The sequence below is a fragment of the Acipenser ruthenus genome, chromosome 10 (assembly GCF_902713425.1).
Source record: "Acipenser ruthenus chromosome 10, fAciRut3.2 maternal haplotype, whole genome shotgun sequence".
Classification (NCBI taxonomy): domain Eukaryota; kingdom Metazoa; phylum Chordata; class Actinopteri; order Acipenseriformes; family Acipenseridae; genus Acipenser; species Acipenser ruthenus.
In genome coordinates, this window is record NC_081198.1 from 19,652,294 (window position 1) to 19,679,392 (window position 27,099).

The 27,099-nt window shown below is 39.3% G+C and overlaps 1 protein-coding gene across 5 annotated transcripts in view; it reads right to left on the minus strand.

Annotated features, from left to right (window-relative positions):
* Positions 1-27,099, minus strand: part of cep350 (centrosomal protein 350) — an 80,632-nt gene that overhangs the window by 17,760 nt on the left and 35,773 nt on the right. The window contains exons 17-33 of one of the 5 annotated variants that reach the window (XM_059031939.1): positions 26,480-26,697; positions 24,455-24,618; positions 23,865-23,975; positions 21,173-21,313; positions 20,756-20,892; positions 19,803-19,910; positions 17,324-17,493; positions 16,578-16,774; positions 9,720-9,907; positions 9,020-9,107; positions 8,103-8,249; positions 7,468-7,625; positions 4,810-4,932; positions 3,559-3,761; positions 3,036-3,241; positions 2,437-2,572; positions 390-550 (exon numbers count right to left, since the gene is read on the minus strand). In XM_059031939.1, coding sequence (XP_058887922.1) covers positions 390-550; positions 2,437-2,572; positions 3,036-3,241; positions 3,559-3,761; positions 4,810-4,932; positions 7,468-7,625; positions 8,103-8,249; positions 9,020-9,107; positions 9,720-9,907; positions 16,578-16,774; positions 17,324-17,493; positions 19,803-19,910; positions 20,756-20,892; positions 21,173-21,313; positions 23,865-23,975; positions 24,455-24,618; positions 26,480-26,697 — 2,656 coding nt within the window. Of the gene's footprint in view, positions 1-389; positions 551-2,436; positions 2,573-3,035; positions 3,242-3,558; positions 3,762-4,809; positions 4,933-7,467; positions 7,626-8,102; positions 8,250-9,019; positions 9,108-9,719; positions 9,908-16,577; positions 16,775-17,323; positions 17,497-19,802; positions 19,911-20,755; positions 20,893-21,172; positions 21,314-23,864; positions 23,976-24,454; positions 24,619-26,479; positions 26,698-27,099 lie in introns of all 5 variants that reach the window. The other 4 variants (XM_034008673.3, XM_034008663.3, XM_034008695.3 and 1 more) reach the window with 4 other exon arrangements.

Sequence of the window (27,099 nt, forward strand, 5' to 3'; positions counted from 1 at the left end):
ACAACATCCTGCCAGGAACGGATCATTGAAGCAAATGGAAACACCACTGAACAGCATGGGGAGTGAAACCTCTGAATGATGGAAAACAGCACCCCCTATGGCCACAGTGGGAGTTGCAACAAATTGGAGCACATCATGTGGCAGCCTTCTATTCTAACAGACACTAACAAACATCAAAAGAATAAGCTGATTTTCCCAAAGAACCAATTTTAATACCTGATAGTAGTTTCAAATACAATGTTACACTAAAGTGCTATGGGCCAAAAAATGTCTTTGTACACTCTCTACCTGTATGATTACTGGATGTTCTTTCCCCAATGAGGTTTTTGCCCCAGATTATAACCTCCCTGTGTTTAATCCCCCCCCTGCTGGCTGTTCTCAGGACTGACCTCAAGCTGCTTGAGGAGGCTGGCCTCCTGAGCCTTCAGCCTCTCCTTCTGCCTGTTCTTCTGCTCCCTCTTCAGCTGCTGCACGATGTTCTTGCGCTGCCGCAGCTCCCCCTTGAGCGCGCGGATACGGCTCTCGATGTCGCTCTGCTCCGACATCGCATCTGCAGGAAATGGTGAAGATTTAAAAAAAACGTGACCTCTGTAATCGGATCGTATAGAACACATCACAATATGCAGGTCACAAGGAAATGCCACAAGTTTATACAAAACAGTTTTGTCGCCATGCAAACATTCCCAAAACGTTGCTTTTCTGTTTACATAATGCAGCATACATTTAATAGATGAGATTCGATTGCTCCATTTAAGAAATAAAAGCCATATTCAGAAAAGCTTGAGTGTTGGTGCTCACTTGAATGCTTTCTCAATATGAAAAAACATTAAACTTGCACACTTAAGTGAGCACTAACACCCAAAGGATAGTTTGTGAATATGGCCATTGTCCTGTAAAGTTGAACGTTGATTTCTAGATCAGTTTTCTGTACATTGATGCCATGTGATTTAACAAGAACTTCTACTGGTTAGAATAAACTGTTAAGTAAACATTTTCTGTGCACATGACAAACTGCACCTTCAATTCACATGTAAACACATAAAAAAAATGAAGGCCGGCTTATCAAGATTAATGAAATTTCCATATGTAAAACTGCAAAATTGACATTAGAAGATATGTTAAAATACAGTAGCGGGGAATAAGCTACAGGTGATGACAAACGGATATCTTTTTCCTATCTTCATGAGTTCAATGAAACAGTAAATGGAAACAATATGCCCTTTGGTAATAGAAGCTAATGATATTAGGCAATAATTCCCTTATTGTAGTGATCCAAGGTTCTATGTTCGGACAGCCATTTTTGCTTGCCATGCATGCTTTTCCTTCTCTGTTTTACCTTAATTACCTTCAGTTTTTAAATTATCCGAAATTATAACAAACCTATTTTATCAAGTACTGGTTTACACAGTCCTCGATATAAGTGACGTGCAACTTTCACTTAAAAAAAACTGCAAAAAAAATGGGATGTTCACCTTATTAGTTTAATACATAATCATGTGTTCCCACATGGTTGAGATGTTTGTTCATGTTCTACTTTTTTTGCCTGCAAATTGTAATACTAATGCCCTTGTTACAAAAAATATGGACACTGCAGAAGATACATTAAAATATTAGGGGGCTAAATTCAAGGCTATTTACCGTAGACAGAAAAAAAAAATCCATTTACAGTTCTAAAACAAATAAGAAAACAACTTTGGACTACCTCGCAAGCCCCTAAAATAAATGTCAGAGTTGTATTTCTGATTTGGAAACTTTATTGGTTGTATTTGTACTACCTGAAAATGATTTATTATTATTATTATTATTATTATTATTATTATTATTTTTTTTTTTTATTTCTTAGCAGACGCCCTTATCCAGGGCGACTTACAATTGTTACAAAATATCACATTATTTTTTTTACATACAATTACCCATTTATACAGTTGGGTTTTTACTGGCGCAATCTAGGTAAAGCACCTTGCTCAAGGGTTCAGCAGCAGTGTCCCCCACCTGGGATTGAACCCACGACACTCTGGTCAAGAGTCCTGAGCCCTAACCACTACTCCACACTTCTGCCCCAAAATATCAAGCTAATGACAGCTTTGAGAATACAGCCCTACTGTCTTTCAGTCAAAATATTTTATTAAATAAATACCACAAGTGCAGTGATGTCCCACTGAATGTTGCAACAGACTTGGCCATATCAACTAAAAACACATTATTTTGGTGGCAAATATCCCAATCGGTTCCTCTGTGTCATTTTTAAAAGTGTGACAGTTATCTTTTCCGGGACACCAAGATATCTAGTAAGCAAAAGAGAGACCGGTAACAAATTACATTTGTTAGCCAACCCTCTTTTGGCAATTTCACAAATTTCCTTTTTTAGTGAAAATGACAGTATTCTGTGCAGAGAGAAAAATCCATTGAAATATTTAAAAACATGCAGAACCTCACCAGAGTGGGTGATGGAAGGGGATTTGTCAGACCAGGTACCAGACACTTTGCGGGACTTCAGTGTGGGTTTGAGCTGCATGTTGCTGCCACTGCCCTCTTGCTCAGATATGCTAAGGCTGGCTTTCGATGGGGGAGACTGGGGAACAAAGAAACAGCACCGGGTAACCAGACAGGGTATTAAATCAGTTCCAAGATTAAGACAATCTAATTGAACAAATTGTCATCTTTATATGTATTTTTGTCAATCCTTTGATTTCGAAACACTGAAAAAAGCAGATCTAAAGTTTCTGATGGTGGTTTGTATATAGGTTATGCTCTTCAGGAATCGATTAATCATATCCCCAGTTATATTAAATATAGTTGAGCTCTTACTGGGCAGTATAGAGCTCTAGTAATCTGTTCCTATAGCTGAATAAACCCTAATCACTGAGCAGCACACAATGACAAGATCATATGGCTGGGTTAAGGGGTTCACACTTGAAGCTATGGCAGTAGTGCAGGGTATACCAAGGTGAAGTGACTGTTTCCTTTATACAAGTTACGTGTGTGGTGCTAGAGTCCCCTGATGTGCACACCCTGCAGAGATGCTGGAGGTTTACCTGTTTGCTGGCAGAGGCAGGGGAGTCAAAGTCCTGGGAGTAGGTGGAGTCCTCGTGGGGGCTAGAGTCCTTGGCACTGGATGGTAGTTCAGAGGAGGGGGTCTGTGCAGGGGGGCTGCCCACTTCCTCAGGGACTGAGCTGTCACTGTGAGTGCTGGAGTGAGACGGCACCTGCTCAGGGGCAGACTCCTCTTCACTTGCCAGCTCTGAGGGAAGAGAAACAGTTCTGTCCAGCTCACTTGTGCTACAGAAGCTTGTTCCCAAGTTTCATCACATAATTGCAGTCTAAAAGCATGACATATGGATGTGTGCAAGTATGGGAGTCTATATATTCTCAGCTGCAGATAATTAAATTAAATCTAAAAATCACTACACTGTTTGTTGCCTCACTTATTCCCCCCTCCAGCCCGTAAACTCACAATCTATTGGTGTTGAACGGATTACTTTTCACAAACAAAAATTGTATTGGCTGCATTTAACTTGCATATGAATTGACCTAAATTTGGGGGAACAGCAAGCTCACCTTTGTGCTGAGGGCTGCTGTGTCCCTCGGAGTCCCCTCGGGGGCTGCCCTGTCTCTGCAGCTCTTGGTCCCAGGCTGCCAGGGCCAGCTTCTCCATGCGCCGGATCTCAGCCTCCTCCGCGTCCAGCCGCCTCTTCCACTGCAGCAGCTCCTCGGCATGGCGCCGTCGCTGCATCAGCTTCTGCTCTCGCTTCGTCAGGAACCTGAGCGGGACACACACACACACACACACAGGGAGGGTGAGAAGCAGGGAGAGGGCAGCACACCAACACACTTTCAATCAACCCCAAGAGATCACATCTCATTGGCAGGGGGTCCTGGAACAATTACAAGCAGAGCCCTGTATCTGTACTAGTAGATCTTATTCTGCAACTTGTACCATGGACTGGGTGTCAATCCGTGTGTATGTCACACAAAATACCCCACACTCCAGTCCAGGTAGCAGTTGATTCCAAGTATCAGAGGCTGACAACATGCATCAAACCAAGGCTTCCACAGGAAGTTCATGATATACTAACAATCCTCTTCACTTCCTTTTTTCTCCATTAAATATATTACAAGAAAATGTGATGTATTTCTATTTTTCATTTAAAAAACCCAATATCCTACATATTTCCTGGTGAAGAAATATCCATGTTAACCTATAGAAACACACAGACATTCATGCTGAAGCTTGATTCCACACATTAATCAGAACTGAACACACCCTTTTGCAAATACAAGGTGCACAGTATACACCATTTATATACAGTATTGTCTACGGTAAACTATAGTGTTTTTTGACAGGGCAGTACACAAGATAAGTGCACTATAAAATAACTGTTATAACCCAAAGCTATTCAGTGATGCTGATTGTACAGTTTCTAGAGGACAGACCCAAATGCAGATTTTTCCTTTTCCACTGTGTTTTATTAATTCTAACCAGAATATATTCAGACTGTTAGGACTTTTTGTATACAGTGGTATTAAAATGTACTGAGACAGTCAAAAGCTTCCTCTCACAAGCTGAATCCCTTCTTCGCTTAGCTGTTACTACCTCTAGATTTCTAGCTGTAGTATACTATCGAATATAACTTAACCTATATCAAAAATAAAACTGTATAAATCTAGCACCAGCAGGGGAACGGCCTAAACGCTGTAAACCCCTTTCAATATACATTCCCTGTCTGCCCACTCAGAGGGTGTTATTGAACCGAGCATGCTCTATGGTAGCAATGGAAGCAGAGAGAAAGGCTGAGCTCTGTACTGTACCTGACCAACTGGTTGTAGATAAACAGCTGGAATTTGGGATGAAGGTTGGGGAAACAGACACTGAGAGAGGCCCAGTGATCAGATGTAAAGACAGAGAAGAAGTAGTGGACAGGAGAGCAGTGTCTACAAAATAAGGAGGGAGATTTTACAGATGAGAATCAATTCCACGAGAGAAAGAGAAAAAAAAGAGAGAAAGTGAAAAAGCAACAGTTTAACTGCCCTTTTATTTTTTTAAAACATGGATTTTGAAGAAATTTCCCCATACACAACCATCGTAGCACTAAGATGAAAATGGCCCACTTAGCGATTCTTGTGTCTTATTTTAAATGTTTAAAATTGAATGGAGCACTGTCACAAGCATGCTAAATAGCCCATAACGTAACTATGAAGAGTTAAAGGGTGAGGCTTTTTGGATTAGATATCTGTATGATAGAAGGGGCTGATCTACTCTTCCAGATGTGTTTTTTTTTTTTTTTTTTTTTTTTAAGTACATTTTTAGTTGTGTGCAACAAGCAGTAATCCGCAAAGGTAAGCAGGACTTTGTTTTCACTAAATTAAAATTGTCGGGGGGGGGATTATGGAATTAAAATTCAATAGCAAATAGTCATTTGGTAATAATTGTGTTAATGTATTGACTGATCACTTAAAACCGATTAACTATGACCTATATTGGAACTGCCAATGCTGCAGCAAAAGCAGGCATTTCTCCATCACCTTGACGAAGGAAGAGAGGCAAATAAAAAGAATCAGGGGACACACTACATTCTCTGTTATCCTAGGGGATAGCCAGTGTCAGTAAAAGCAAGAAAACAGGAACAAAAAGGGGTTTTCAGGGCTGCATCCTGTCCCAAATCTTTCTAAACATCAACAAAACAGCACACTGTACCATTGTCTAGCATAGAGCATGCTCATATTCACATGCACACCACACACAAAGGGAAATCCACGCATTAAATGGCTTGCTTTAGGGAAGGCACACAGCTTTGTTTGACAATTTCCCTCTAGTGCTCTGAGATGAGACTGTAGAAAATAAGAGGCCCAAGTAAATATCAGCACCTGGTCTGACACCCCCCACCCCCCCCCCCCCCCACCCCCCATCTTCAAATACATGTAATATTTTAACATGCAAGCTCAAGTGATAACCCAAAATGCATCCTCATTTTCTAGGAATGATGAACAACTGGGGATGGGTCATTTGTTCATTTTACACCCAAAACTGTAATGGTAAACAACTGCCAAGACGGGTACACCTTTCAATAGAGAGGAATACAAGCAGGCAATAAATGCCCCAGTAATTCTGTACTTCATGATAATTGTTGGAAGGGAGTTTCTGCTGTGGATAGTTAGTTTAAGTCCTCCCTAAACTATGAAACTATGTTATGTATCCCTGCCATGTTGGAAACATAAGAATGCCAAGTCCTGATAATATTTAAACACCGGCCCACTCCTGGCAGCTAGACAAAGCCAACCTGGCAACTGAGCTTGATCTGTGTGCTTGACCCTTTAATGCACTGGGAACAATTAAACAGAAAGAATGCACTGGGAACAATTAAACAGAAAGCCTCCAAAATTATTATTTATTTAGATTTGTATTAAATCGGATCTTTTTTTAATTCACCACCCTGAAGCAATTTCTGAGCAGCTGCACAGCGACTCCACTGGCTGAAAATGGCTATATATTTTTTCTTTAATACAATTATTTTTACTTTAATAGTTTAGATTAAAATCTGGTCAGTGTCCTGGATTTAGCAGGGAATCATTTTGATATTGGTCATATATCAAAATGATCATATATTGTGGTGAGAGAAATAAAAAGGAAATATGTGACTTATTGTGTATTTTACTTTAAATTTGAAAAAAGTACATTTCACCCCATCAATACCCAAACATAAAATATACAAGAAACTGCTTATATGATTTAGCAATTGTAAGGAAGCATGGAGGATATCCAGAAGGAGAAAAAATAAATCCAGCATCTTATACAGGAGATCCCGTGGATTTCATTGAGCAGTGCTTATGATATGCGGGAAGATGTTACGACAGGATAAGCAGAGCAGCGCAGGAAGCCCTTTAAGCAGCCATTAGTAACAGGTGCTGTTTAAGCCCCGATATATAGGTAGAACACAGTGGAAAATCCAGCTTTTAAAACTAAACCTTTTGAAGGTATCTTTGATCTAAATTAACTTTAAATATTTTCAGAAAGGTTAATGTCCAAGGCTTATTGTAATCTGAATCCCATCTACTGGGAATCCTAAACCGCTCATCCATTACACAGCACTTCATTTAATAACTACAGGACTGAGGGAGGGGCTCAAGTGGTTTCAAATATGAAAAGAAGAGATTTAATTTTAATTGGCAGTGGCTGTCAGGTAGGGTTGATATGATAATATATTACTTTGATGTAAACGATCATTCAGTGTTGATTTTTAAAAAAATGATCGTATTGCACACACACACTACCGTTCATCAAGTATTATAGACACAATATTTTCTAGGCCTTATTGAAACAGAACAAGATCTGAAAACTGTGAATCACACTGAATATATATTGCAATGATCAAACAGACTGACACTTCAAACCAAGGTTAGTAGATTCTTATTAGCTCCTAATGGGTTTCAGTGCTTTCACAGCTTAAGAGAAGGAAAGCATGTAGTTACTTCTCGTCCATGTGCGAGCGCATCTTCTTAAGTTTCTGCATGATGCTGCTGGTCTCGCTGCCGGACACAGACAGGGGCGAGGGACTGCGATTCTCCAGCTCAGTCTGCACTGGGCTGGGCTTCACATCCTCTTCCACGGTGTCTGAGCTGGGCAGCTCCTGAAACACAGACACAGGCACAGGATTAGAAAGTGCCACAAATAGAACCAACACTTTTACTGGAGACTAATTTTAGGGACCATTCCCTAGCAATTTTCTCCATGTAAAAAGGTCTTGATCAGTCAACTTGGTGATGATTCCAGAAAAAGAAAATCAGAGAATTGCTTCTACAGTTAGAAATTTGTTGCATTGTGTTTCACAGAATTTATAAGCATCTACCTTAGAAAGCTTGTTTGGCAGGGATATAAAGAAAAACCAATTCTAGTACAATGCATGGGCTCTGAGCAAACGAATAATTAAATACTGCCATCACCCCTTTGCTTTCTGCTTACAATGCATTTGAATGAACACAAGAAAAATTAAGCAACTGGAACAAAAAGTCAAGAAATCAGGAAAGGGAGTTTAACTTTAAAGCTTTGGGAAACTGTGAATATCTGCTTGCACCCCAGTAAATGCGGTGATGGAAACACAACTGACCAACTCAGCGCCCCCCGCTAACTTGAGCCTCTCGTGCAGTTTGAGCGTGGTCTGGCGCATCCTCTGGATCTCCTGCTGCTGTTTCATGATCAGCTGCCGCTCCTTCCTAGCAGCCTTGTTAGCCTCCTGGAGCCGCTTGATCTCCGCCTGCACACAGGAGAGGGAGTGATCAGTGAAGGGGCCTTTACTGAGACAAGGACACCAGGAGCTGCACCACATATACATATTTCAATGTGACAATCTCCCGAAATCTACTCAAGTTCAAGGGAGACAAAGTGCTAAAACAGCCACTGTACAGCTATGGCCAAATGTTTTGCATCATCCTATAGAATGAACTAATTTTGCTTCATAAAGTGGAATGAAACCTGCTAATAAATGTTACGTTAACATATTGAATTACATACAGCTTTGTAGTTTTCCACATAACGAAAAAACTAAAAATGTGACATTGAAACGCAACGTGAACTACTGTACTGCAATTATGGCTTCAATGGCCGCTCTACATTTTATTCAAAAGGACTAAATATACATCATACAAAGTCATCAGTTTAAATTCAATGTCATAATGCAGTCAACATAACTAAGAAATGGGCACCTACAGCAAATTCATGAACAGGCAACAGCTGACTTACATGCTACATTTCTGCAATGGAACAATAGTTTTATTTCTACATCTTTATTAAAAGTGTGTAGCTCGTTCCATCAGGTTTTATAGTGGCAGAGCTTTGTTATAAAGTATACAGCTGGCAATGCTCTCATGATGCCACTTATAATTCTGAGGAACCAGGCATATTAACCTTCAGACCAGGTGCTGATATTTACTTGGGCCTCTTATTTTCTACAGTCTCATTTCAGAGCACCAGAGGGAGGAGGGAAAGCGGGAGGGGTAAGGTTGCTAGAACTAGGAGCCCAATTACCTGCTCTTGCTGTAGCCGGAGCAACAGGCCGCGCTGCCTCTTGCGAATCGGGGGCATCTTGTCATCCTCTCCTTTGTGTCTCAATCGCCTGGGAGGTGAACACAATGTGTAAACTGTTAAACAGGCGTTGCAGTGACAGGCAGCGAAAAACTGCTACTGGACAATAAAGTAAACTAAACAAGGAAATTCTCTCTCTTCTTAAGGGGCCCTAGCTGGCTCCCTCTCTGCTAATATCCATCACATGCTGAAGAGATGCATAAATCTGCAAACTATATACAGTGATGCACATGTAGAGACGCCCTGTGATTTCAGAAAATAATTTAGCGGTCTGTACTAACTGTTACTGGTTATTTAAACACCACTTACTTTCAATGAGAATACAGATTTTACAATCAGGGCACTGATCGTAAGTACAGACACCCATTTAGTTTGATCTTCATTAAAATTTGGTATTTTTGCACAAGTCTGGGGAATATCGTTCACCACTCTTTTCAACAGATCGATTTCAGAGCCTCTCTACTCAATCGGATTGATAACTTCTACTCAGAATTGGAGATACAGTCTGGGTTATGGACCAAGAACCTTGGTGCTGCATTTACTGCACAATACCAGAATTGTGCTGAAACTAATATGGGGTGTTCAATCGTTCTGGGTAAGGATGTTTTACTGTATCTTCAACATGACTGAAGTGGCCTCTTACTGCTTCTGGTGCTCCAGCCAGGCCAGCTCAGCCTTGGTTTTCTCCTTGAGAGCCTTCTCCCGGAGCCTGAGCAGTGAGGACTGGTGGTGAGCGCGCACCTCCTCTTCCTTCATGTACTGCCTCACCATCTCCATTGTGAACTTGGAAAAGCTGTCTTGCCCACTGGAGAAAGGCATGCTGCCATCCTGCTGGGGACAACACAGAGGGAGGACACCAGTCAGGATAAAGCAGGGATAAGACCACAGCTGCCACAACACAGCACCTGAGCAGTCAAGTTAAACTTGGTCAATTTAAAAAAAAAAAAAAAAAAAAAGTTCAAATCAAGATAATGAAGAAATTCTGGCTAGAACTTTTCAAAAATGTCACCTACAGGAAGTTGCTTCATAAGTTGCCTGGTGTTATTTGAGACACTTGTGTAAACGGCCATTCCTCACATCACTGTTTAATTATTACTAGTGACGGCCATACTTTATGTACATCATACTGTATAAACTGAGCTTTTATATGCCTTGGGAACCACTTATTCAGTGTTGATTAAACTTTATAAGGGAATTATTTACCACGAGATAGTGAGTATCAATGCAGAGGGATCAGGAGAGGTCTGCTAATCTGTTTGTATGTAGATCAAAGCAGAGGTATCATGGGATGTCTGTTAATTTGTCTATGTAGATCAATGCAGGATCAGGAGATGACTGTTAATCTCTGTATGTAGGTACATATATATTTTAGTGCTGGGACGAACACAGGGTTTTAATGTTCAGATATTCGCTCAATTTAAATATTGGTTTGTTTTTCAAAAAGTAATAAAAACCATTATACAGTCAGCACTCCCTCAGCACTGACTTAGCAAAGCCAAAAGATTAAAAACAAGAGAGAAAAAAAAAGGTTTCCAGAATTAACAGTATTCAAAATTGCAGAATATAGTGCTTGATAAGGGCCTAATGTCACAGTTCACTTGCAAATGAAAATGCACAAAAGTAACAAAAGACCACAGATAAAGAAAATTCCAATCACAGTATCTAAAACTGTTTAATGATTAACTGTTACATTACCCTAGCTTGTCTCGTTCGCTTTGTTTTGGCTGCATTTGTCAGGTGAAACTGGAGGAAGCACTGTGTAACTGCACAATATAATACAGACTGATTTAGCATGAGAATAATAAATAAATAAAAATAAATAAATAAAAAACATAAAAAAATGCGGGCTGTGACGGATATGCAGGTAAATTGTAACACTGAAGAGATAGGCTTTGTAAAATAAATACATAAATTATATATATATATATATATATATATATATACATACATACACACACATACACACACACACACACACACACTACCGGTCAAAAGTTTTAGAACACCTCAATTTTTCCATTTTTTATTGAAATTTACGCAGTTTAATGTCTCAATGTACTCTGAAATTAAAGCATAGAACAAATAAACAATTGGAGATAAAAAAGAAATCATGGAATCGTTTTGTTTAACAAAATTTAATCTAAATTTTAGACTCAAAGTAGCCACCTTTTGCAGATATAACAGCCGAACACACTCGTGGCATTCTTTCTACAATGGAAATCAAATATTGTTCGGAAAGTTCTTCCCAACACTGTTGCAGAAGTTCCCACAAATGTGTTGCACTTGTAGGTTGCTTTGCTTTCACCCTTCTGTCCAGTTCATCCCAAACCAGCTCGATTGGGTTTAAGTCTGGAGACTGTGCTGGCCATTCCATGATTTGAAGCCTACCGTCTTGTTCTTTTCTTCTAAGGTAGTTCTGACATAGCCTGGAGGGATTTTTTGGGTCATTATCTTGCTGTAGGATGAACCCCTGACCAACTAGGCGTATACCAGAGGGTATTGCATGGCGCTGCAAAATGCTGTGGTAGCAGTTTTGGTTCAGGGTGCCACTCACTCTGTGCAAGTCGCCGACTCTGGATCCAGCAAAAGAGCCCCAGACCATCACGCTTCCTCCTCCATGTTTGACAGTTGGTGTCACACACCGAGGAACCATCCTTTCGTCTACTCAACGGCGTACAAAAACCCTGCGTGATGAACCGAAGATTTCAAATTTGGATTCATCGGTCCATAAGACCTTCTTCCAGTCTTCAGTAGTCCACTGGCGGTGCTTCATGGCCCAGGCAAGCCTCTTTTTCTTTTTTGCCATCTTAGCAATGGCTTTCTTACTGCCACTCGACCTGTCAAACCTGCAGCTTGAAGTCTTCTCTTCACAGTTGAAACTGAGACTTGCTTACTTCGACCAGTGTTAAGCTGTTGTCCTGTGAGCCGCCTATCACGCAAGCTGTTGACTCTCAGCAACTTGTCTTCGGATTCTGTTGTGGCTTTGGGTCTGCCAGACCTCTTCCTGTCAGAGTTTCCTCCAGTTTCCAAGTGCCTTTTGATGGTGTAGGAAACTGTACTCACTGACACCTTGGCTTTCTTTGCAATTTCTCTAAAGGAAAGACCTACACTTTTAAGGGTTATAATGGTCTGTCTGTCTTCCTTTGTTAATTGCCTTTTTCTCGCCATTATGAGAGCAATATACTACTTCCTGCAGTACAATACTGTCCAAATACTGCTTAAGAGGGTGTAGTAACACAGTCTGTTCCAACACTGCTTTTATACAGACAGAGGGTTTGTAAGTAATCAACAAAAGTTGGGACACCTGTAGGAATTGTTAGCATCAACTTTCAAGGCTTAATTTACTTCCATTGCTGCAGAACAGCTGTAAGTTGTTAACCCATTACTTGTTCCCTGAAAAAGGCCTTTTTGTATAACTCTGAAATGTACATTATTTTTCAGTTTTTGGTAACCTAAACTTTTTTTTTTAACCTCTGGCAGTTTACTGCTTACCTTTGTACCATTTCAGGTCATTCACTGGACTTGAACTGCTTAAATTTCAATAAAAACTGGAAAAATGGGGGTGTTCTAAAACTTTTGACCGGTAGTGTGTATGTATATATATATATATATATATATATATAAATAATGGGGATTGACTTTATTCTAATATAAGGCCGGCATCTGGGTAACGGATATCCGAGTGCTGATTGTAATGCTCTGAACGCAGGCAAAGACAGCATAGCAGCAGGGTCAGGGGGCGTCACGGGGCATTTTATTTTTTATTTTATTCCTTGACATTGCTGTTTCTTCACAGTAAACAGTGGCCATCAACACGTTTTTGTAAAGTAATAACATGAGATTTAGTTGTGCCTTTTTGTAGCTGAACAAGCAAACAAAAACTGAAATTTAACTTTAATACTTAAAACAAACTTGTGAAGGGGGAAAACAACAACGTTTTGGTTCTTGTTTACTAAACTCCATGTAACAGAAAATCGCTATATAAAAATAATTTTAAAAAAAATAAACACCTACCTACTGTTTTAAATAGACTGAATATCCCAAACTATCACATAGTAGGCCTTTATTTAAATCAGAAAGTACTTATTGAAACCACCTTGTGCTCAACTAAGTAATGGAACTAATGCAATTCCTTGTCTAAATGTATTTAGTTTTATCCTTAAGTTCTACAAGAATGCAACCATATCTGTCATCTAAGCATTTGATATGCCATCAGTACAGTTAACCAGGTTAAGTTTCATCGGTGCAAATTAAGTGGTATGAAAATTTCTTATGTCTTCAGTTGTTGACCGAGACTTTGGTAATTAACAAATCATACACCCAAGGGTGTGCACAAGATGGGGGGAAAGCAGGGACAATGGCCCCTCCAATAATCATCTCCAGAATATTGATTTCTGCTTATCAGCGTATTGCGTTTGCCCTTTCTGTCACTGACACTCACAAACTGAACGTATTTCCTCATAACGTGCAGTTAAGGACTGGCGCGTGTGTTTAATGTTTGAGTCCAGCTGCAGCAGCACAATTAGTGGAAAAACGCACATATTAAAAAAATGATGCTATTTTATGCTAAACTGAAAACCTGAAAACTGTTAATACACTAAAGGGAAAGAACTTGTGAAGCTGAATCAAGAATTTCAATGCAGAGTTCCTGAAATGCAGTATGATTTATTTGTACACCACACTGAGCCTATTTTAACGCTCAGGAATCAGACAATGCAATGTCTTTGCCAGAACTCATGAAGGTCTGTAAAGAACACGACCTGGAACTTCTGTATCGTGATGTATTCGACCTATTGGTGGCCATGCTACCTGTTACAATTGCAACTGCAGAAAGATGTTTTTGTTAAAAAGCTCCACAGCATATGGACTTTCATTGAAATGGTGAATGTAATGCTATTTATTTATATAACCACATCAACACACATACTATTATTTATTTATTTATTTATTTTATATATAAAATATATGCCGAGTTACCGGCTACATTAAATACTGCTCTTAAAAGGGACTGCTAAAGATTTGTGGAAGGCTGTGCGGACATCTATTACGTCATGGGTTCAATTTAAAGCTGTATTTGTAAAATCATTTTTGTCGGAAGATTGAGATTGAAGGGGAAAAACGCATTAAGGATAGAATACAAGGGCCAGCAGAACCTATTAGAGATTTTGTATACCATTATAGAGCACTTTGTTTACATTGGAATCCCAATTTAACTCAAGCTGAAGCAGTTCAATTAATTTTGTGGAACTGTAATCCCAGACTGGCCAATAATTCAAGAGGCTCTGTAAGCACTATAGATGAGCCAGTTGAATTGGAGCTCAGATTGAACATGACTGGGTAGCACAAAAACACTATTGGGCCAAGTTCAGTAATAAAGAGACTAATGGGTTGAAGCATTCTAGTATCGCAGCAGAAAATAATCCAGTTAGTTCCAACAGGAAAGCTCATCTTAGTGTGGTGCAGAATGAGGCATTCCTGATGATGCAGCTTGTTGTGCCGGTAGTACGGTCAGTTAAGTGTCAGACGTTGTTAGACACAGGATGTTCCTTTAATTTAATGCAGGATCATCTGTGGAGATGCATTTGTAAACCAAATGAGACTCTTAAACCCTGTGCAGATCACACATTTGTTCTTGCTGATGGCCGGATAAAACATGCCATGGGTTGGGTGCAGCTTGTGTTTACTCTTGCGGACAAGATGTGGACATTGAAGACCTTTGTAATGACTAAGGCACAGCTTGCTTTTCCATTAGTGTTAAGAATTGACTTTTTAGCGAGGACTGGTATTGTTATTGATGTGAAAATCTGATATACGGTATGCAAGATAAGGAAAGAATGGTGTACAATCCATTTGAGAGTGTACAGGGCCTCACCCCAGAAGCAAAAGTTCATAAAGGATCAAATAGAAGAAATGCTACCTAATAACCTTATCAGACCATCGCAGTCGGCCTGGGCTGCTCCGGTGGCTCTGGTGGCTCTGATTTTTGTCCCAGCACCAATATGTTTTACATACCCTGTAGGAGATAAATGTGTCTTGCGGGAAAGGATAAACTGTGTAACATTTTCCAGTACCCGCAGTGGTAAACTACAATTCCCTGCTGACTTTGTTCTTGTAAGCTACCCGTTAGAACGACTGTAACCTCTGCCTTTGAGCATTAAAGCGGTGCCATTGTTCTGGTAGGACCTTGGAATTGGATTACCAGAACTTGGCTCCCCTACAGCCAACACTTGAATTGGAGACATTTCATAGGGCCGCTCAGACATTACTCCGTGTCTTGAGAGTCTAGAAACGTGCAGCTCACCCCAGGAGTCAGTCACATAGTCTGGGAAGCTCTTTCAACTCTGACACTCATTTTATACCTTGACTCTTTTATGTTTCTTTTTTGTCATTAAAAAACAATCTAGGGTTCTTTGTATGCTTTGCGTTGCTCAAGCAGCTTATTTTAAAGTACCAGAAGGGTATTCCATGTCCATTGAATGTGGAATGCCTCCTAAGATCTGACAGGGAAGAAAATAACTAAATATAGAAGCCTTTGATGAAAGATTAAAAACCTTATGTAATTCTGTACGTACAAAGTGGTCTTACTCATTGTGAATATTTGTAATTTGTCATGTAAAATCTTTATTTTGTATGTTTTGGTAAGTATGGCTGAATTTAAAAAATATTGTAAAATGTTAAAACCCTTTCTGCCTTGAACACAGACGTTTTTATTGTTCACGCAAATAAGTTTACCAGACATCTGAACTCTGCAACCACAGGGGGTGAAGTACACAGAAAGGAGAGAAGAAGAGTGCTGTGTTTAGGCTATAGCTTTCAGATTTATTTATATTTGCACAAAAAAAAAAAAAAAAAACTTTCAGTGATTTGTATATACAAAAGTCAGAAGTCATATATATGCAAGATCAGGCCTGGTTAACAAGTTTTTTTCTTAGAGTTTTGAGTTTTTTTATTTATTTATTTTTTATCCATATTAATTCATTATACCTCCTCAAAGCCAGAGTTAAAGGGGAGCTTAATTGAAACAAAGGCGCATAAATAAAGCACTTGAACAGAATGAGAGCTCAAGCTGCAATTTAAGATAATGGGATAAATGCTTCAAAACATCACCTGCCTCTTATGAGTGTTAAATCACTGTGTTGTAATGACATGAAGTTTATTTTGTATTGTTTTAGAATTACTCCAATCTGGATCTGGTGTGTCCTTTTTCACCAGTTACCAGATGAAATGAGACCCAAAAGCTCTTGATTGATGAGACCTGAATTCGGCGGTACGTTACATTCACAAGTACATTTCTTTTATTTAACTTAACTGTGGAAATTGTTGTGTCTTAATAGACTTTGTATGGTCTGTCTGTTTTATCTGCTGTTACATTGAGTCCAGTGACCCGAATTCAAAGAAAGCTTTCCTCTTTTGAATGTGTAGCATATTGCCAATTTATTTTTATTTTTTTATAACAGAAGTGTATACATTTTATTGTGCTTTAATGATTTCCCCGACTCACCTTGACAGAGTAGAGGACGGGCTTGTCCGGCGCTGGCTCCTCGTCCGAGTCCTCGTGGGGGCCTCTCTTCTTCTCCAGAGTGAAGCGGCGGTGAGACTCCGAGGGCAGCAGCGAGCGGAACGATTTTTCCTCGATCTCATCCTCTGTCATCGACTCGTCGAACTTCAGGGAGTACTCCGTGGCAATGGAGGTGCTATCTGCAGGGGCAATGACACAGGCTCAGAGCCATGCATACAAAAGTCCTGTAACCACAAACTGCTTTCTCAAAACCAAGTGCTAAACCCACACCCCCCAGGTGGCTTTGTGATTGGCTATTAGAATTCTTATTGGGGCACGTTAATAGCTGGTATGCAAAGGGTTAAAAAAAAAAAAATCAATCTGCCAAGGTTTACAATTAAAATACTGACAGAGATCAGGCTGAACTAACAAAACTGATGAAGTCATCAGCATCAGTATAAATAATTTATGTGTAAGCTTTGATGACTACTTTTAATGTCACTTTAACCTCTGTTATTGTTATATTTTTACTGTTTGACCGCAATAAAACAAGTGTAAAGACACAGTCCTTTAGAAGTAAAATTCACATCCATCGCATGGCTGACTTAAACACAGGGGCACTGGGAACTTTGAGAAAACAGTGTACTGCCACCTGGCTTTGGAAACATTCTGAGTCAGGTGATTCATATGAGGGCTAATCCTTCACTATCAATGTCTCCAGTCTCTGTGCATGGAGTACAGTCACCTACCCTTCTCATCCTGAAGTGAGGGCATGCTGTCACTGTGCAGGGAGTCATCAGCTGCAGTGCACACGTCCTCCTCCACGGAGCTCTCCCTCGTCTCTTTCAGTGGGGGCTTCTTCTCCTTCCTCTCTGAGGAGAACAGGGATGGGCTATCCTGCCTGCTGCTGCTGCTGCTGCTGCTGTGAGGAGACATTAGCAAAAACACTCTCAGCACCTCCTTCCAGACACACACTGCAATCAGTAGACCATCATCCCCTAGTGCGACATATGCCTGTGCTGGTTTGACATGGGTGTGGGACTGCTAGCTATGTCTTGGTATCGCTGAATAGGTACACCATTTGCTCTTCAAATATATGCCAATGATTGTTATGAACAAGCCATCTCATCCTACTATCCACACTGCTCTAAATAATTAAAAGGATATTCAGAGATGTGCATGGTGATCATACCTCATACTAGATATAGGTAGGGCTGTATTTTTTTTTTTTTGGTAAAAATTGCTTATTTCGCAGCATTTCACGGTCTAAAAATAGATATTTCACAATTAAAGATAACATTTATTGAAACAGAAAAAATTGCGTTGTCACATTCAAAACTGATAATTCTCTAGCATTTTAAAAACATTGAAATGCTTACCTGAAAAACAGTAAAATTGTAGAATATTTTGTTTATGTTCACCTTTTATTTTCACCATTGGTGAATTATCAAACAAAATAAAAATGAAACATTAAATGTCCCTTGTCCTGGACAGTGTGATCTTTAGCAGAAATATTTCCCATCTTTGATGCAGCTGGTGTCTTTTTCACTGAAGAGATTTTAAAGAAATCGTGCAGCTCTATGCATCGTGTTCAATCATATGCCAGGTTGAAGCAAACTAAACCGTCTGCCCCGTTCTAAACGCAGGTTAACAGGTAGTGTGCCAATAAGGTAAACATTTGCTGTATTTATTCTTAAGTGATAAATTATGTACATTTACACTATTTTTTCAGAATAAGGATTGTCACTGGAAACTACATGTACCCATTTCTGTGTAATATTTCACTGAAATCCATGTTAAATGGTGAAAAAATACATCCTTACACATGGGGTATATATAGAAGATACACTTGTAGTACACTTAGGCTGTGTGGTCCAGTGGTTAAAGAAAAGGCGCTTGTAACCAGGAGGTCCCCGGTTCAAATCCCACCTCAGCCACTGACTCATTGCGTGACCCTGAGCAAGTCACTTAACCTCCTTGTGCTCCGTCTTTCGGGTGAGACGTAGTTGTAAGTGACTCTGCAGCTGATGTATAGTTCACACACCCTAGTCTCTGTAAGTCGCCTTGGATAAAGGCGTCTGCTAAATAAACAAATAAATAAACTTATTACACGAATGAGAATAGCGGTATAACCAACGAGCCTCCAAAGTGGATTGTTTAATGCTATCCTCACGAGCCAAATATTGTGTTATATAAAATATAATTTTAGTATTATTATTATTATAATTTGTTTCCTTTGATCAAACTCCACAATAAATAAAAATGATATATTACTCAAAGTTTTATAATGATAGATCTCTCAACATCTGTTGTATAAATATGGATATCAGAGATAACTACGGCGTCTGATTTTCGAGTGAATTTTTTTTCCAAATTTGGGTGAATGCTTTTTTAAAAAAAATCGGGTAGAATTATTTAATGAAAAAAATTGGGTGGATTTTTTTAATATATATAAATCAAGAAACAAAATATTTGGGTAGAAATCAGATTTTAATTAGATAAATAAACAAATTCTTAAGCACAAAGTGTTGACAACAAAGTTGTCCCCAACGTATGTATATTTCCACACATTGGGGTATGCAAACTTTTGATGACATCTATCTCTCCCCTCTCTCACACACACACACTGTATATGGAGGCATTTCTCCGTTCCAATCAAGTTTTATTTTGTAGTGGAGTTGTAAGTATAATTGCACACAGAACATATGGGAAAACTGAACAACTTTACTACATGCTGTTTTACAAAGAGAAACAATCCACTGTTACATCTAAATGCTCTTGGCTTAAACACACACTCATAAAACAAATAACTGGGAAGAAAAGTATGCAAAAAAAACCAAAAACCTTAAAGCTATATTACTATAATTTTGAAAAAAATGTATGTATGTATATTACACTAAGCCGCCACATTTTTCTAATAGGTAAATCAGCTTACCATCATCGGCGCCAGTTCTGCTCTGTTGAATTTGAATCACAGAGAACTGCGCATGCGTTTATTCATATACAGTATGTGCCTATTCGGGGAGTTTTCAGGTTTAACCCGAATGCATTCGTGGGGGGGGGGGGGGGTGAGAAAATCAGGTTAAATCGGACACCCTAGAGAACTTGCCTGACAAGTGTTTTTTATAAATACATGCCATACATTTAAGAGAGTAAATATTGCAAGCAGACGTGTGGACACCTCCACTATAAGAGCGCCCTGTAAAGAAGCCTGATCACACTTCATACCTGACATTGTGATTCTTTGATCTGGAGGACTCAGAGAAGCTGTCGAACGATGCAGAGTACTGCCTCTTTGACTCGGACACTGGGGGAGGAGACAACTCACTCTTCCTGCTGAAAAACAAGGGACAAAACTCCAGGACTGAACACAGGCATAAATGTACTTGTTTCCAGCCGCACAAGGATATCTGTACTACACCCAGCACCCTTGAAATGTAGCAAAAAATACTCAACTGATTTTTTTGGGTGTATTTTTTTTTTTTTTTAATGAAATCAACATACTTCACAATTCCATAGCTCCATCACTGCAGTGCAATATACATTTTGTATTTGTCAGAGAACTGGTAGTGCTGGCTTAGATTTCAGTTTCTGCATTTGTTGTGTAGAGACTAGAAATGTATTTTGTGAACAAAAAGAAAGCATCCCCTTTGACACAAAGTGCTTTCACACACTGCACAGCTAAATACACATTACTCATTTATACAAAGCTCACACCATTTTGATACAACACACTCAAGGCCATAAATATAGACATCATCCAACTTAACACTGCATTTCAGAGAACAATTATAAAGGTGGAATATGCCCTCTCTTTACAGATCCACCAAACTCAAAGTGCCACCATTAAAGTTCTCTCTGCTGGGATTTCCTGTGAAATACAGATAAAAACCAATACCACTGGCTAGTCAGGCAGTGTCTTCCCCCTCCCCTCAGTCCTGGGCCCCTCAGGTTCAGTAGTATGGCGTGAGCTAGCCTCCAGCGGGGGTTAAACTGCAACCACCAATCTAATTTTCTCAGCATATAGTATATATCAATTGAAAACATGTTTGGCAACTAGACATGTTCTACATATAGGACTAGATCCATGGGCCACAGAAGAACCTGTGACATGTCCTCTCACTCTGCAACTAACACCATTCATTGTTCTCCTTGCCTGTCTTGATCTCGCTCTCTCTTACCTGTCCTCTTCAGTCCTGGCTCGCACCTGCTTCATGAAGCTGGAGTGCTGCTGGCGTTGCTGGTCATATAGCGCTGTGATTGGAGCAGCAGGGACATTGACCGCTCCTGCAATCTGAGACCGGGCCATCTCTGTCATCTGCGTACAGAGAAATGCATCACTTCAGAGGGGGTTTCTCGTATTCGTAATCTTAAGAAATCAATGTGAACAGGTAAATACAAGAAACTGTCATTGTTGGCTGTCTGGTATGGATCACTTCAAAAAGGAACAGTCACACTGCTTGATTTTCATTTTGAACTTTCAACAGCGTACATCCTCCTCTAGGAGTTCAAAATCTTCAGTTGAATCTGTACTGGGCACTCTGTTTCACAGCACCAGTGCAAGAGTGGTGCCGAGTTCTAGGCTAGGAGAGGTGTACCTCTTTGATGTGTCGTGCTGCGTCAGCAGTGTAGCGCACAGCCTCCGCTTGCTGGGAGATCATCTTGTTGGTGCAGTGCTGCAGTGCCTCTGCTGCTTCTTGACGGGACTGCGCCATGTTCTGCTGGGACTCTGCATGCGCCTGCAAAAGCACATAAAGTCCAGAAATGGGGTATTTAGAGATCCAACAACTTGGTTTTATTATGACGACAAAACCATTGCAGAAAAGTTACACCATGGATTTCACATCACCTAATGTGGTACAATAACTTCTATGCAATACAATTATGTTTATTCCACAAGTATCTCTCTTAAATATGTAGCCAAGCATTATCTATCCAACCTGTCTGAGCTGAAGGAAATATGCAAGACATAATGGGCCCAGATTTCACCAACAAGATGATACATTCTGGTTAAGAATTATAATAAATGTCTGAAAGCCATAATGAAAAGCAAAAGGAGTACCCACTAAATACTAAAGCAGGGGGGCCAATACTTTTGTCATGAGCGAATACTAGAAATTAAATTAGTTTGTCTTTTGATAGATTATTTGTTAAATTACCAGACATTGTGTATTTTATCTCGTTATATTAAATTGGATAAAGTTTATTAAATGTTTGTCCTTAACCTGTTACCTATTATGGTACAATAAGCGTAGGGTGCCAATACTTTTGTCTGCGACTGAGTGTGTATGTATGTATGTATGCATGCATGCATGTATGTATGTATGTATGTATGTATGTATATTTGAATATTTTTGCAGTGTACAAACATGAAAGTATTTTTAATGTACACAATAGGTTTAAATGATTAAAAAATAATTTATTTAAGGGTGTTTCAAACAAAAGCCCTATTTATCAAAATAACAACTTTGTTGCACTGTTTACTTTTCTTTCTACACAGCTTAAGGGCTTTATATACATTATATGAATCCGTCCTTAGAAATTCTGGCATGTGATTGATTAAAACCTCATCACATGACCAAAAATAGATATAATTATAGCCCTTGTGACACTGCTAACAGTCAATATTACAAACTCCCTCAAATTACATCACGCTGAACGTCCTTCCTCTCTACACACAAAGCAATGTCAGACAACAGAAAATGAATTACAAAATATACTACAAAACAAAGATTCTGCAAACACTAAAATAGTCAAACACTTCGCTTTCAGTGATTTCCGACTTCCTAAAATTCAAACACATCCAACTTGACAATGTAAAGTTCACAAACTCAACATACTCCTCCAAGAATTCCATGCCGCAGTGAGAAAACATTACATCCTTGACTGATTCATAAAACAAATATGGACTGCAGACCTCGTCACATAGTAGGAAACTAAAGGACCCTCGGGAAGAACTAGAGTTACTGTAGTATTTCTTTACATTGTCGAGTTGGATTTGATTTCAGCAAGTCAGAAAACACTGAAAGCTAAGTTTAAAATGTTTTTAGTGTTTGCAGCATATTTGTTTTGCATTGTATTCTCATTCATTTTCTGTTATGTCACAAAATCAACGTCCAGATGTGGGTTTATCCGGCATTTTGCTTTGTTGTGCATGGAGAGGAGGATGACGTAATTTGAGGGAGATAGAAAAAAAAAAAAAAAAAAAAAGAGCGAAAACAGCATCACGGGGCAATAGTTTGAACTATTTTTGGTTATGTGATGAGATTTTAACCAATCATATGCCAGAATTTCTAAGGACTGATTCATAAATAAAAGACACACACACATAGATTGAGTAATTTACTCTCCAATTTAGACACTATGTGAGTAAAGTGTATTTTGGGTGAGTAAAATGCAAGATTACCTTAAGGGATAATAAATGTGTTGTCTACTATGTAGTTTTTACCTAAAATACACAATTATATAATTGTATGTATGTATGTATGTATGTATGTATGTATGTATGTATGTAATTTATTTCTTAGCAGACGCCCTTATCCAGGGTGACTTACAATTGTTACAAGATATCACATTATACATTATTTCACATTATACAGATATCACATTATTTTTTACATACAATTACCCATTTATACAGTTGGGTTTTTACTGGAGCAATTTAGGTAAAGTACCTTGCTCAAGGGTACAGCAGCAGTGTCCCCTACCAGGGATTGAACTCACGACTCTCCGGTAAAGAGTCCAGAGCCCTAACCACTACTCCACACTGCTGCCCTGTATTCATATTTTAATTTTTTTAGTGTATTTATTTTAACCGTAACTACTGTACGGCATTCTTTTTTTTTTTTAGTTAATTCACCAGGGTAAAGTATGTCCTTCACAACTGCTTTTTACTTCTGGGATAGTTTTCCATTTAATACAGTGTTGCACATATGAACAAATATTCAAATACTTGTCTGAACTTTGAACTGGATATCCAAACATGAAAATACCATGTCTGTCCCAGGACTGTTATTCCTATAGTCAGAAAATCAGGATATGTGATTGTCACACAACAGACCTGCACAGGCAGGAAAGTCATTACTTGTGATAACACATGAATAATACAAACTGACTTAAACTGAAAACACGTCAACAGAAATAAAAAAAAAAAACAAGCTGCTACAAAGACATATATGGTTACTACACCCTCCAAAGTCTAACAATTCTTACTGAAAAATAAATCTCTATCACACTCATAGCCCAAACTTCCACAGATGGCATCAATAAGAATGCCAATCCTCCTCTCACCTGAGCGGCCTTCTGTCTGCTCTCATCCAGCTGTCTCTGGGTCTCCAGGGCCTCCTGCTCTGCTTTCAGCTTCAGCATAGAGAGGTCCCGCTCGTGACGCTGCTGCTGGGCCTGGGAAGGGAGGAGAGGGGAGTGGAGGCAGGTTTTTTACACTTTAACAAAAGGGGTTTACAATAGTTTCTGGGCATCACTTACCAAAGTACATTTGACTGATCATCATTTTCCTAACAATACTTTGCTAAAATTCTATAAAATACCTTGCTAAAATTCTGTAGAATACCTTGCTAACATTCTACAGAACTTTAGAAGACATGAAATAAGCAACTATTACTAATAATCTTGTATGGAAAAAAGTCCCATAAAACCCATCTGGGGGGCCTAACCAAAACCATGACCAGTCAACTGACCTGCTGTGTTGAAAGGAGTTATTTTTTCTGGACTGCACCAGCAGCCTGACATTTTGTATACATTCTTTCAAGTTATAGTTTTCATTAAGTTCTTGGTAGCATATTTGTTTCATGATTTGCCTGAGAGCAATATTGCGGAAACGTTTCTCCACATTTGCCCCTCCCAAGCTCTGCTGCGAATACCTTGAGTATCTGTGCCAGGGAGACGCTCTCCTGCTGTGCCAGGGAGACCCCCCGCGTGCGCTCTACATCAGTCAGCTGCCTCACCGACTCCTCCATAGCATCCAGGTAACTCAGCTCAGCAGTCAGGCGTTGCTGCAGTACCCCTGGAGAGAACTGCAGAGAACCTGAAAACACACACAGACTTATACCTGCTATTCACATTTCACTGCTAAAGAACACATTCCTCCACTTAGAACTTAATTCTCAAATTTCTTGCGGTTCCTTTAAATGTGTTATTTGGGGAAAACAAATATGGATCCTTCATGCTGGCCTTTTAACTGTTGTATACATTTACTACAATGCTTTACGACCAAGTGGCGCATAGTACCCTGTCAGTTTAACAGAAAAATGTAGCCTCTTTAATCTAAAGCTACAATATTATATCTTACACATTTCATGAAGAAGTCCCTTCTGCTCTGAACATAAATGGTATATAAGTAAACACGATCCACAAATAAACAGCACCTAGTGATGTCATAATGCTAACTTTAATGGAACCAGTGCATGATGGGGTGTTCCGACTGTTCGCTTATTGTGATGTCATTACATTCAGCCAATCAAAATAATTTTCAAATAGGCAACTGTTCCAAATGATCCTTTCAGGTGACCTGCACAGGTATCAGACATCCCAAAAAAAACTGGGATTGTCCCAGTTTTCAGCTTTCATTTTTTGTCCCGGTCAGAAACAGTAAAATTGTTAAATTGCCCCAGTTTTGCTGCTGTATTAAAAAAAGAATTTGAAGTACAAAACTGCAGCAGTGTGCTCAGCAAGGTAACAGCAGAGTAATTTATTACATTGTGTTAGCACCATTCAGGAATAAATTAAACAATTTTATGGATTTGTTTAACCGACCATGTGTAGTAGGATATTAGGAGTGTTTACTTTAGCTCAGGACTCTGGAATAACTCAAACACTATTTCACCTGGCTTGGGTCAATGTACAAATCAATAAAGTGTGTGACTTAGTATTCCCTTCTTTGAGAAAGGATAGATACAACATCCCAGCTGAAGAAACACACATTTACGTACATATCAAAAACGCTTCACCCAACCTTATTCCTCAACTTCACTGTCCAAAACTAACTTAATACCTTGAATTCCCAATATTCTGTATCCAAGTTATTCAAACTATTTAAAGACAACTTGTCAAAGTAATATTAGTTTGAAGTCCAAATGGGCCAATTAATTTAAAATGTCCAATATCTGCAACATAGTGGAATCAGAGGAATAAAAACATGAAAATGTCCTTACCTAGTTAAATAGTAAATGGAGTTCATTCTACCCCTGACAGATTACTGAAATGTAGATTGAAAGCAGATGACAGGTGCTGGAGATGTGACTCTGATAAAGAGGATCTTTCACACGTTGTGGGACTTGTAAGAAGCTACAACGATTACAGGACCACAATATTTAGTCATGTGTAATATTTTACAAATACATATTCCTGTTAGCCCTTACCTATAGCATATCTTTCTGCACTCAAAGTTACTAAAACTCAGTCCAAATTATTACTCACATTATGTCTTATAGTGAAAAAAAATACTTCCTGGCAGGACACTGAACCCCCAATATTAGTACATTTGGAAAAAATTAGTTATGCTAATTTAGAGATGTATGAAATGCAGTCTCCTCTTATTTTAGGGATATGGATTGCAATTAAAATATTACACAGGAGCGACCCAAATGTATTTCTCTTTTATATTGTTTTTTTTTAAAACTTGAATTGACCCTTTCATTGTATCCACTTGGGACTTGTCTGTTCTAAATTTAATACTTTCTGTTGCAAATTATGACGTCAGTTTAAGGCAGTTATTTAAAGGGTTATACTATTGTCACACAGGCATTGCTCTATGTGCAGTACAGTGAGGCTCTGTTGAGCCAGCAAACTCATCATACAATCATGTATAATACATTTCAGCGTTCTAGTATGGGATGGGCCCTGCAGGCATGATTAGATGAACAGGACTGGTGATCTGTTGCCTCTACCTGCTGCACTGGCCTCCCTCAGCTCAGTAAAGGCACTGGACATGGGGGGTCTGAATCTCATGGCTGCGGGCAGCGCTGGGTTCGGACCCATCGCAGTCCTGCACTGCTCAGCTCCGGGCGCAGGGCCGTCTCCCTGCAAACCCTTCTGGGAAGCAGAGCTGGCTGGAGAAACAGAGGATGGCAGACTTCTCCCCGACTTCACAGACTCCAACACGACACTAAAAACACCAAACAGGACAAAATAATCAGCATTTTATTTCAGAGGGCCATTCCACGAAAAACATGTGATTTACATTATACAAACGCTATAGCATTTTTAATGGACTTCTAGTTTTATTAAAAGCAGCCCGTTCCATGTTAATGTTTCATGGAGTGGATATATGGAGGACTTGGATGTCTTTACCAAGTTCACAATCTAATATTAGTTTGCACATGGTTGTTAAAGATTTTAAATGATTACAGACGTGAAACGTATCATATTTCCCAGCTGCATATATATTAAAATATGTTTATTACTAGCATACGCCACGAAAAATCTGAGAATTGTGCTATTGACAACTGACCGCATCACTATGTATTGTTACTGCCAAGTGAAGTACAAGCTTTGCTGAGGAGAGTAT